This window comes from Mastomys coucha, unplaced genomic scaffold (assembly GCF_008632895.1).
Source record: "Mastomys coucha isolate ucsf_1 unplaced genomic scaffold, UCSF_Mcou_1 pScaffold21, whole genome shotgun sequence".
NCBI classification, from domain to species: domain Eukaryota; kingdom Metazoa; phylum Chordata; class Mammalia; order Rodentia; family Muridae; genus Mastomys; species Mastomys coucha.
The window spans coordinates 136977930-136989652 of NW_022196904.1; the positions used below are offsets into that span (position 1 = coordinate 136977930).

Here is an 11723-nt window from a genome sequence, read left to right on the forward strand (position 1 = left end):
CCAGGCTGGCCTTGAACTCAGAAATCCACCTGCCTCTGCCTCCCAAATGCTAGGATTAAAGGTGTGCGTCACCACTGCCCGGCTCCAATAACTCTCTCACGTGAAGTTTGTTGTAAGATGTGATTTTGTGGTATTTTTGGTTCCCAGTTGTCAGGATACCGTTCTCTTCAGAGCTGTAACATTTACACTGATCTTAGAGTCATGTCAGGGGCCAGGTGTTCTTTCTTTGGCTCTTTTCCCTACAGGATGGTAGTTCTAGAGCACGTGCTTAATATGTCCAAGGCCCTGAGTCCAATCCTCATTACCGTCAAAATTAGTCTATCGGACAACCTCTATAAATAGGACTCTTCTAGGAGTCCGTTTAGTTTGTTTGCTTTCAAACAACAAGAGCCATAAAAATATTAGGGCTGGGTGGGTATGGTGGTGCAAGCTAAACCCCAGCACCAGGGAAGTGGAGGCACAAGAATGAGATCACAGGTAAAGACTTGACCACAGGAAGGCGTGTCCTTACAGAGAGCAGCCAGAGAAAAGACTACGATTCCCATAATGCTCTGTGTCCAGTGTGCTCGGTCTCCCGACAGGCCCTGCGTTTCTCACCCGCCAGCTTTTGCCTGAACCTACAAGCATCTGAGATGAAGAACCAGGAGGAAGCTGCGGACGGGAAGCAGCGTATTCACCTGCGCCCTGGCTCGCTGCGTGGCGCCGCACCGGCTAAGCTGCACCTTCTGCCCTGCGACGTTCTGGTCAGCCAGCCCGCCCCGGTGGAACGCTTCTTCACGCCCGCCGTCCGCCGTGATGCAGACGGTGAGTCCGGGCAGGCCCCGAGGCTCTCGGGCTTCGTGGTCCGCGGGAGAGGCTGCCGGTACATTCTCCTGGGGCCAGGCCGGCCTGATGGCTTTGCATGTCCCTCCTGCAGGGCTGCAGGTGTCGTTTCGCGGTCGTGGCCTGCGGGGCGAGGAGGTAGCTGTGCCGCCAGGGTTTGCGGGATTCGTGATGGTGACAGAGGAGATGGGAGAGGGGCTGATAGGGAAACTGAACTTCTCAGGGGACGCTGAGGACAAAGTGGACGAGGCGCAGCAACCGCTGGAGCGGGACTTCGTGAGCAGAGGGAAATGGTAGGTTCGGGGTGAGGGCAGTAGCTGCCGTCCCGATTCTGAACCCGGCCTTTTCCTAGGACCGCTTTATCGGAGCCACCGGCAGCTTCAGCCATTTCACCTTGTGGGGTCTGGAAACGGTCCCTAGTGCAGATGCCAAAGTGCATAGGGCCTTAGGTTGGCCCAGCCTCGCTGCAGCGGTATGTATACTGGGAGCCCTTTTCCCCTCAGGCTTGGTCGGTCCTCCCACCTGCTTTGAATTGTGTCTCTAGTTATTTGGGGGTTTTAGGGCAACAAACACCATGGGAACCATGGCTCCGGAGGTCCAGACTAAGGAGTGGTGGGAGGCGTTCACCACTTTCTCTTAGAAGGGGCTATCACCCCAAGCAGTGGGGTCCCCACCCAACTGCTATGTATTATAAGTCACAAAGTAGAAGTGACTCCTGTTGCAGATTCACGCACAGGTGCCTGAGGACTGATAACCAGAGCATGAAAATGGAAGTCACAGATTCCTTCACACCACTTCAGAGCCACTGTTTCTATCCCAATAAATGAGATCTTCACAATGCCTATGAGTCTGTGGGCACCTTAGCACGCTGAACCTGGCATTGCATGGCACCCAGTCTAGCAACAACTCCTGATAGCTCTGCCTATATAAACAATTTATTTCTGGGGGCAAGAGGGGCCAGAACTTTGCAACCAGCGCCCACCCCACCCTCCAGCTCCTCCTTTATAAAAGAAATTTTTACAATCACCAGTCCTGTACAGAATGCTCCCCACCCATCTTAATGTACACAGCTGCCTGGATCCCTCTGGTCCCTGTGTTCAGAGCGGACCTGGGCCATAAGCCAGCTATCCTTGGAGTTGGCCTAGACCTGAGCTTGCCTTGGTACTGGCCACTAGTCGGCCCTCCTAGGCCTCTTCTCCTTTGGGTCTGTCCTTCGGCCTGTCTCCCTTTGCATGCCTCTTGGAAGCTCAAATGGGGTAAGACAGGATGCCAGCCAAGTTTGGCCAGCTCTCTTGGTCACCACTTTCCTCTCTTGCTCCAGTCTTTGGGAGTGAAGTGCAGACACTTGGAGTCAATCCGCAGGAGCCGCTTGAGCATGGCCCGCTCATGCCCATCCACGATGTCTTCTGACAGAGTTAGGATATACTGGCCCTGAGCAAGAGATAGACCCAGCTCATGGTCAGCTCAGAGCCTGCATCCTGTATCCCTCATCTATCCCCTAAGCATGCCTCCTAACCTTGTAGTAATTGATGAGATTGAGATACTGCAGTGTGGAGATGACATCTTCTTTCTTGATACTAGTGATTTCACTGATCTCACTGTGGGGGTGCAGTGGGAGAGAAAGTTAAGGCTCCTGAAGGTATTCATCTGTCCCCAGAACCCCCAGGAACAGACAGGCCATACCACAAACCCCCAGGTGGGCATTTGGGCTCACTTGATGGTGATCTGTGGCCTCTCCCCACTCTCTGACTTCAGCCCCATCAGGATCTCCAAGATGGTTTGGGACCAGTAACTTCGGTAGGAAAGGAGGCCAAGATCTGACAGGGGTTTCTCAGGTGTTCCCGTTTTCCCTTCTACTTTTGAGAGTTCATAGCCTAAAGCAATAGAGCACAAGAGGTGGAGTAAGCGTCACATGTACACAGCGGCTCGTAAGAAGAGGGACTACAGGGCTGGGCTGCCTGCCTGCCTGCCTCCTACTTACTCTTGATGATGAACCAGCGGCTTCCCTGCCTGCAGTGTAGGGGAGCTAAAGGTGTCTAGAAGAGCAGCTATGGTTGGGTACTTGTCAGCCAGTGAAGGCTGACGGGATGGGTCACTGCCCTGGCAGCCTGTGTGTGGGTATATGGCAGTATACCATACATGAGGGAGCCCTTTGTGGTCTGAGGACATGGGAACCATTTCAGTGTTATCAGTTTAACTAGCTGTGATCCTGGGAATGTTACCGGGCAGAATGGGCTGGGTGGTTAAGGACTTAATGGGAAAGGACAGAGGGCTCCTATGAACCAGGCACCTGACCCTTGGTGCCCCTTTTCCTTACTTGTGTTGACCACTCGGGACTGCTAGACAGTTCCTGAGACCATTAGGCCCCACAGAGCTGACAGCTCTTTATCTTTGTCAGGGTCCTGGGATGTCCCTATTAGTTTGGAGACACCCCTCCTTACCCTCAGGATGATCCCTGGCTTTCTGCTCCTGGCTAAATCTCTATTGGTAGTCTCACCCTCTTTGCTCAAGCACCCTTGGACACGAAGGGCAGGAAAGGCTGGTGTCTGGGAAGAGGAAGCCCAGGAGGGGAAGAGAGCTACTGGATCCACACAGTTGACAGTCCCACGAATCCACTGGACGCCATATTTGCCTCTCTAGTTAGAAACCATGTTCAATGATTGCCTCCCTACCCTTTTATGAATCTATTGGCATTTCTGTGTCCTGTTAGGCAAAAGTAGGCACATCTTCATGGTTTGCCCTCCGAGTTTCCTTTCACCTGCTCTAATAGTAAGATACTCCAAACAGATCATGACTTTGAAGTTAGACATCTATGTTTTCAACAGCAAAAAAGCTAAAGCTACTTCCCCGACTCTTGGGTCAGAGAATGGATTGGGGATGGATTTCAGAGTTAAGAGTCTGGCTGGAGAGATGGGTCTGTGGTTAAGAGCACTGACTGCTCTTCCTGAGGTCCTGAGTTCAATTCCCAGCAACCACATGGTGGTTTGTTCCAGTGGGATCAGATGCCGCCTTCTGGTGTATCTGAAGACAGCAACAGTGTACTCACACAAACAAATAAATCTTTAACAAAAAAAAAAAAAAAAAAGGAGTCCATGTCCTCAAAAGGGGCCAGAGCCTGTTTGGGATTTTCAAAGACTAGCCTTACCAAGAAGCAGGGTAAAAGTCGTCTTTCGGTGGATTTGAATACCTCCTGCCTGCAAGGCTCAGGGCATACCTAGTAATATAACTAGGGGTCTTCTTGACCAAACTTTTTAGGGTGCATATCAAAGATGAACATGAGGAGCTACACAAGAAGGGAACACGATTCCGATTTGGGAAAATTTGGGAGACTCATAGGTCTTTAGCCAAAGAGAGGTGGATGCTGGGAACCTACTCCAGGAAACAGGGCAGCCAATTGAGGAAAGGACCTTGGTAGAGTATCCTTTGTTTCTGGCAGTTCTCCTGGTAATTGGTTTGTCTGCATGTATAACAAAGGTGAAGGTACACCCACATAGGCTGGGCCTGCCAGCCTCCTGGTCAGGCAGCACATACTCACTGAACTCAATAAGCAGCTTGCCGTAGCCCCGGCGCTGATAGGGAGGCAGAGTCAAGATGCAGGCCACATTGTAATCTTCTGTGGATTCCTTTTCCTGGAATAAGAGTAGGTGGGTTTTAAAGAAGGCCAGGCTCAGGGCAATGCTGAGGGACAGCCTGGATGGGTGCTGACCTTGGAGAAGTAGCCCACGATGTGGAAGCCTTTGCAGTCGTACTCCGTCATTACGTAGAAGAGGAAGGGGTCTGTGTCATAGTACAGTGTCTTGTGGTCCAGGAAACACTTGGCCAGAAGACACAGGTTTTGTGAGTAACTCTGTAAAGGAAAAGACCTGCAAGTCAGTACTCTGGGTACTGTTTTAAATTGTTGGCCAGGCAGAGGTGGCACACACCTTTAATCCCAGCACCTGGGAGGCAGAGGCAAGCGGATTTCTGAGTTCAAGGCCAGCCTGGTCTACAGAGTGAGTTCCAGGACAGCCAGGGCTACGCAGAGAAACCCTGTCTCGAAAAAACAAAAAAACAAACAAACAAAAAAACCAAACAGAAAAACCACCCCCCTGCAAAAAAATAGTTAAGTTGTACTATTCCATGTGTGACTGTAGGTGTGCCTGTGCAAACACACACACACACTTATACACCCAAGTCAGGAACCTTTTGGGAGTCCATTCTCCTTCCACTATGAGTTCTACAGAGGACACTCAGGTGGCCAGGCTTGTGTGACAAGCGCTTCTACCCACTGAGCCATCTCAAGGGCTTAAGAAGCACTTCTTTGTGCTGTTCCAGTAGAGAGGGTTGAGCTTCCCTCCCAGGACCCTGACCCACCCCACCAGTCAGCTTATCGCCATTGCTTAGATAAGCACTACTTCTTAAGTGACCAGGAGCCTACATACTAATGTCCAACTGCCTGCTCCCTGGTGAGCTGTACAGCTTCCACATACCCAGCAAAGCCTGCCCTGGGCCTTCATTGCCCTCTGTTCAACTTAACAATAGTCAACATTTCCAAGGCAGGAATGGTAGTATATACCTATAACCTCAGTACTTACCAGGCAGAGGCAGATACAAGTTTGAAATCAGTCAGTTAGGGATACACAGTGAGTTTATTTTTTTAAGTTTCTAAATGGACTGAGCGTCAGGAGAGAAATTCTACCCATGTGGTTGTTCTTGGAGTCTGGGTGTCAGAACCCTAATGCTCTAGCCACAGTGATCCTCCAGGGAATTGGTCTGTTGTTCTCCGGTGGAGATTTAAGGAACTGCCAGCCTTAGGGATTTTCCCTACAAAACTCTGGACTGGCTGCCTTATCACAAGTGACTTCTAGAGGAATTTCAGACAGTTTTGGTCACCTACTCAGACACCACACTTGATGTAGAACGATGTGGAACTTTGTATCTTCCTCATGGAGAAGTAGCTCCTCTTCAAGGTGAGCTTCCAAACCAATCCAGGTATCTATCTGCCTCTCTCCCTCTCTATCCTGGAGGCCTTAAAAGTGTGTACCTCAAGGACCTCCACACTTGCCACCTAAAGAAACCCAAACCTGCTCCTCCCACTAGTTTTGTTCCTGCTACCTGACCTTTGACCTCTCCTTTTCCTTTTCCTTTTGCATGCACTTTCTGGTACATCAGTGCCTGCAAGTCTGAACCCAGCTGCTTAGAACTGTCTAAGTATGTTCTCTCCCTTATGTCCAGGCTCACAGGTTAACATGCAAACTATTTCAAAACAGATCTGACTGTATTAGCCCTGGCTGGCCTGAACTCCCTCTAGACCAGCAGAGACCTGCCTGCTTCTGCGCTGAGTGCTGGGAATGAAGGAAGTACCAGCATACCCAGCCAAAGACGCGCTTTTTAACTTGGTTTTGAGAAAGGATCTTACGCTGGGCGGTGGTGGCGCACACCTTTAATCCCAGCACTTGGGAGGCAGAGGTGGGCGGATTTCTGAGTTCGAGGCCAGCCTGATCTACAGAGTGAGTTCCAGGATACCTAAGGCTATACAGAGAAACCCTGTCTCAAAAAAAAAAACCAAAAAAACAAAAATAAAAAAGAAAGAAAGAAAGAAAAAGAAAAAGGATCTTACTGTGCAGTTCAGATTAGCCTTGACCGTCAACTCGTTTCTGGACGCTGTGATTATGAATGTACCACCATGCTGGCACAAACTGCCCTTTAACTGCCTCTAAGTTTATATTTAACCTTTGCTGCTTTACTGTTTTTGTTTTTTGTTTTGGTTCCCTGAGATAGGTCTTTCTTACTTTATAGCTCAGGCTGGCTTGGAACTCATTACAGCCCAGACTAATCTTGAACTTAGGAGTTTTCTGAGCACTGGGATTATAGGCATACACACCTCCAAGCTCTGATGACAGCTTCCTCTGAACCCTGCTAATCCACCCTTTGTTTCCAGACATTCCTCATACTGGGATCTGCACAGCTGTAATGTCTGCTTCTGCCATGGACAATGACCTCTCAGGAAAGGGAATTTGTCTAAATCCCAGTATTCTGTGTATCCCCTGCTCTACATCAGGAATTCAATAAAAACAGTGAACTGATCTACAGCCAGAGTGGTCAACTGTTCTGAGCAGGAAGAGGTTGTTCATATGACTTATTCCAGCCCCACTGACCTTGTTTTTCCGTCCATCAATCTCAAAAAAGGAGATGGTGCCCTTGCGGTAAATTTCATTGCCTGGAGGGTGCCGAAGATCACATTTGGTCTAAGGACAAAAGGAGGATCAGGTGGGGACTGGTGAGGGGACACTGGATAGGCAGCCTCCCAAGACCCCTCATACCAAGTGGCGCTGCAGACACTTGAGGCTACGGCCATATTTGAGGCAAAATTCACACAGGTAGAGGACAGGTAGCGTGGTAAGCTCTTGTGGGTACGGGGAGAAGTACCACGGCTTGAGGCGGTGGCGGCCAAGCTCGATACACTCAATGTTCTTCATCCGGGTGACAATGTCGTCGTGGCTCCGGTCAGACACCAGACTACCAGTCATGCGTGGTGCTGATGGTATTCCATCTGAGCTGTCCTGAGAATCCTGCCCAAGGCAAATGGGAACTACTAGATACCAGTCACTCAGAATATGGCTTATTTCTTCCTGCACATCTAACATCAACTAAGGGGATCATAATCTCCACTTTCCAAAGTAAAGCAAGACTGAGAAATTGGTGGTATGATAAAAAGACAGCCCAATGGTTGACCTGCTTGGCTTCCAACCGACACCACCACACACACACACACACACACACACACACCCCACCTAACGCCTTGCTTGCTTTTAAATTGGTCACTGAGTGAACTCTCCATGCCAGGTCCACTCCCCCTCTCCCGTTTCCCTCTTCCTCTGCTCCTTGATACCCACCTCATCAGTGCCCAAACAATTAGATTTCCGCTTCCGTCCTGGCTGGGCTGCCACTGCCCTACGCGCTGATCCATTCTGTGTACAAGACAGAAGAGAAAAGGTGACTGTGAGATGATCCTAGAGGAGGATGCTAGACAGCAAGAAAGAAGAGGGGAAAAGACCAGGCAGGCTGTTGGGATGGCTTAGTAGTTAAGAATCCTGATCTTCCAGAGGACATGGGTTTCTTTCCCAGGACCCACAGAGTGGCTCACAACTATCGCTAACTCCAGTTTCAGGGGCTCCAATACCCTCTTCTGACCGCCTGCACCAGGCATGCAAGTAGAACACATGTATCACACAGACAAAACATTCATACATGTAAGAAAGGCTGGGAGACTCACCTGAGGGAAAACTGAGGCTGGGGCTGTCTCGCTGGGCACTGGAGTTGCTGGTGAAACCACCTCCACCTTCCGTTTCTGCAGAGAGAAACCAGGAAAGGTGGGTCAGAAGGTAGAGAAGGTGGGACCTGAGAAGAAAGCAAGGTCCCTGGAATTGCTGAGGGTACCGTTGAGCGGTGGTTGGGTTGCAGGCAGGAGCTGGAGGAGAGCGGCTGGTCAGGCTCGCCACCTGGAATGGCCTCCCGCTCCTTGGGCAGGTTGAAGCGGAGTGTGATCTGGACCGGGATTGGCAAGGTCTTCCCGCTGGCCTGGGCGGAGGCCGGCTGTAGAGATAGGTCCAGGGTCTTCCTCTGGGGTGGGGATGGTGGTGGGATGGCGAAGGGGAGGATGGGCCCCTGAGCATGGAGCGATCAAATCCCACCCTCTGCCTTCTCTAAAGCAAGGCCATACTGGACTCTGGAAGCTACACCTGCAATTTGGTCCCCATCCTTTGCAAGCTGAAGCCATGGCAGAAGAATGCTACCTCCTGCCCATTCAGGAACCCCTGAGGCCAAGAGATGCAAGAAGGAAGAGGCAGGAGAGAAAAGATGAAATGGGGGACCTACTCACCACCTCTCTTTCGGGAGAGCCGGGGCGGGACCCAGGAAGTCCGTTCTTGGTAGGTGTCTTGGCCTCTTTCTTGGGAAATTGGATCTTCTTTAAGTCCAGCCGCTCGTGAGTCACCCATTCATCCAGACGTTTGTTGACTGCAGCAGTGAGAATGTCTCAGGAGGGAATGCCAGAGGCTGCCCTCAGCCCTATCTAGCAACCCCACTTCATCCTGGCCCAGGACTCACAATCAATGTAATGGACATAGAAAAGCTTCCGGCCACTGATGTCCTTCACGCTCAGGATCTCAGCCAGAGCTGTGGGATCAACACAGACAGGGGTCTTAGTCAAGGCAGGTCATGAGACTCCACCCTTCGACCCGAATTCCACCTCCAGGCTGGATGCCTATGTCCTAGCACTTAGAAGGGCTGGTTCAAGACCCCTTTAGTCACCAAGTGACACCTCTCTACAAGCCCCGCCCGGATCACCACCGTACGTCCAAAAGCCACGCCCCTCCCTCCCAGTCTCAGCGACCGCCCCAGGATTGCAGAAGCCCCTCCCCCTCCCGTGTGATCGTTGACTCCCTCCCGCCCCTCGCCCTCAGGTTCCTTGGACCCGCCCCCCGACGTCACTCACGCCACTCATCTTCGTTGTCCTGGTTGCGCCGCAGCACGGGCAGGCGGCAGCCCTCGATTATCTCCCCCTGGGGAGACAGCGCGGCGCCAGGGTCGGCTACTGGGGGGCCTCGGGCTCTACCCACCTCCCCTGGCTCCCTCCGCCCCGCCCCGGGCACCGGACTCACCACCTCCGCCATCTTCCCTCCCTCCACTGCCACTTCCGGCCCCTCTGGGAGACGTCACTTCCGGAGCCGAGTGTGCTATAGGCCCGAGTCCCTTGCAGCTGTTTGAGAGGAAAACACTTGAGAATTACTGCTAGCTGGTTGGTAGTAAAAAGCGGGTCCTTTGGGGAATGGAAGAGCAGGGCGTTGTAAGCCTGAGGCCAAGAACTAGGTGGAATCCCCACTACTCGCACAGCGATTGGAGGAACGCCGAGTCTGTCACGTGACGCTCACCGGCGCGACGCCGGTCACTCAGATCAAGTGTTTAGGCTTTGTCTGGAGGCAGTGTTCAGGCGAGCACTTATAGTGGCAGTGTAAGGTGTCACTCGGAGTAAGAAGCTAAGGAGTGGCCGGGCAGTGGTGGCGCACACCTTTAATCCTAGCACTTGGGAGGCAGAGGCAGGTGGATTTCTGAGTTCGAGGCCAGCCTGGTCTGCAGTGAGTTCCAGGACAGCACGGGCTAGACAGAGAAACCCTGTCTCGAAAAACAAGAACAAAAAAAAAAAAAAAGAAGCTAAGGAGTGGGGCTTTGGACCCTGGGGAGTCAGTAGAACTGAAGGAATTTAAAGATCCAGCCAGATGTTTGCATATGATTGCACAGGCCTGGGAACTTAGCAAGATTTTTCCGTTAATACTGGATTTTTGTTTTTAAAATAGTATATATGTGGCTCTATAAATGGAAAGTTCAAATTTTCAGTAGTCATTCAGTCAACGAGGATGGATATCTCATTTGGTCTTCATTATACATCAGAATTCCAAAGAAGTAGGCTCTATTGACCGTGAAGGAGCGGACTCGCCAATGAGAGTGAGAGCAAGTAGGCAAAGAGTAAAAGCAGCCTCGCGGTGGTGACACACTTTTTCACGCTGGAGGCAGAGGCAGGCGAATCTCTTGAGTTCGAGGCCAGGCTCATCTACAGAGTCAGTTGCAGGACAAGCAGGTCTACACAGAGAAACCTTGTCCTGGGGTTGCAGGGAGAACAAGCTTCTTTGTTTCCAGCAGAAGGTGCATCTTCTGACATTGAATAACAAGAATAAAGGTGTGTTCTCCCACCTTAGAGATGTCGATTAAAAGTGGAGCTTCCACCAGGCAGTCTTCCAGTACTCGGGAAGGAAGCAGAGGCAGGCAGATCTCATGAGTCTGAGGCCAGCCTGGTCTACAGAGCAAGTTCCAAGACATCCAGGGCTATGCTGAGAAATCCTGTCTTAAAAACACAAAACAAAACAGTGGGTCTTCCCTCTTCAGATTAGGCAAAAATTGTTCACATATTGCTCTTCCGTTTTTGGGTTTTAGTTAAATCCAGATGTAGTCAAATGGACAACCAAAAATAACTATCACAGATATTAATAATGTGCCTAAGGGTGAGGGGGATCCTTTGGCCTTTGTTGTGTTACCGGTTTAAATGGTTCTGGGTCCATTTGGCCACTTTTAGAAGAGTTGATGTGCAGTAAAGGAGGGGTCTTAGTTGTGTCACAGAAGCATTGATAATAACACTTGGATTTGATGTATGTGTAAAGTAAGTTCAGCATAAGAAGTACTGAAAACCCAACGGGCCTTTTGTTATTGTTTGCTTGAGGTGAAGTCTCACTTTGTGGCCCTGCTTGCCCTGGACACTGTCATGAGGATGGTAGCAGGGATGTGCAAGCACACAGTATTTTTCTGTCTGTCGAGTTCTGAGTTGCGCCATCTTTCAGAACATGCAGTCTTCCCCTGAGGAACCGAAACATCACCTGTGTCACTACAGCCTCACATGCATGGACCCAGTATTGCTTTCTTGCTTTGGCTCTGTGAGTCTTTTTTTTTTTTTAATGTATATGGCTGTTTACCTGAATATGTGCATGTATCAGTAGCACACACAGTTCCTGTGAAGGCCAGAAGAAGGCATTGGACCATCTAGAAGTGGAGTTACAGACAATTGTGAGCCACCACGTGGATGCTGGGAACTGAACCCAGGTCTTATGCAAGAGTAGAAGTGCTCTTAACCATTGAGCCTTCTCTCCATCCAGCCTTTGTAGTTTTAATTTGTAATTATGTACATATGTATGTATCCAAGTGTACATATGTATGTATCCTGGAGTCTAGCAAAGGGTGTTGATCACCTGGAGCTGGAGTTGGATCAACTGGAGTTTCATATTGCTGTAAACTACCCAGAGTGGATGTTGATAGTACAGTCTTCATCACTGAGTCATCTCCAGTTCTTCTAACAAATTCTTTAAATAAAAAAA

At 50.4% G+C, this 11723-nt stretch overlaps 2 protein-coding genes across 6 annotated transcripts; one reads left to right on the forward strand and one right to left on the reverse strand.

The window, feature by feature from the left end:
• The first annotated feature begins 568 nt into the window (after positions 1–568).
• On the forward strand, positions 569–6893 carry Rnaseh2c (ribonuclease H2 subunit C). Of its 2 annotated transcripts, none has more exons than XM_031389330.1 (4): positions 569–804; positions 917–1098; positions 1175–1294; positions 6743–6893. In XM_031389330.1, exons 1-4 carry the CDS (start codon positions 633–635, stop codon positions 6773–6775), a joined length of 507 nt encoding a protein of 168 aa, XP_031245190.1. In that variant the 5' UTR covers positions 569–632; the 3' UTR covers positions 6776–6893. The 2 variants fall into 2 exon arrangements, with proteins under 2 accessions (XP_031245190.1, XP_031245192.1); XM_031389332.1 differs by lacking the exon at positions 6743–6893 and adding an exon at positions 1547–1664 and having other exon boundaries at positions 573–804.
• On the reverse strand, positions 1740–9598 carry Kat5 (lysine acetyltransferase 5). 4 transcript variants are annotated; one of them, XM_031389327.1, is made up of 14 exons: positions 9465–9597; positions 9299–9365; positions 8911–8979; positions 8684–8820; positions 8242–8397; positions 8078–8152; positions 7698–7772; positions 7125–7373; positions 6960–7049; positions 4529–4669; positions 4358–4451; positions 2537–2696; positions 2339–2420; positions 1740–2253 (listed from the first exon to the last, which is right to left on the reverse strand). In XM_031389327.1, the coding sequence occupies exons 1-14, from the start codon at positions 9474–9476 to the stop codon at positions 2119–2121; spliced, it is 1542 nt and encodes a 513-aa protein (XP_031245187.1). In that variant the 5' UTR covers positions 9477–9597; the 3' UTR covers positions 1740–2118. The 4 variants fall into 4 exon arrangements, with proteins under 4 accessions (XP_031245187.1, XP_031245189.1, XP_031245186.1 ...); XM_031389329.1 differs by lacking the exon at positions 8242–8397 and having other exon boundaries at positions 9465–9598; XM_031389326.1 differs by having other exon boundaries at positions 9299–9491.
• Positions 9599–11723: the final 2125 nt, after the last annotated feature.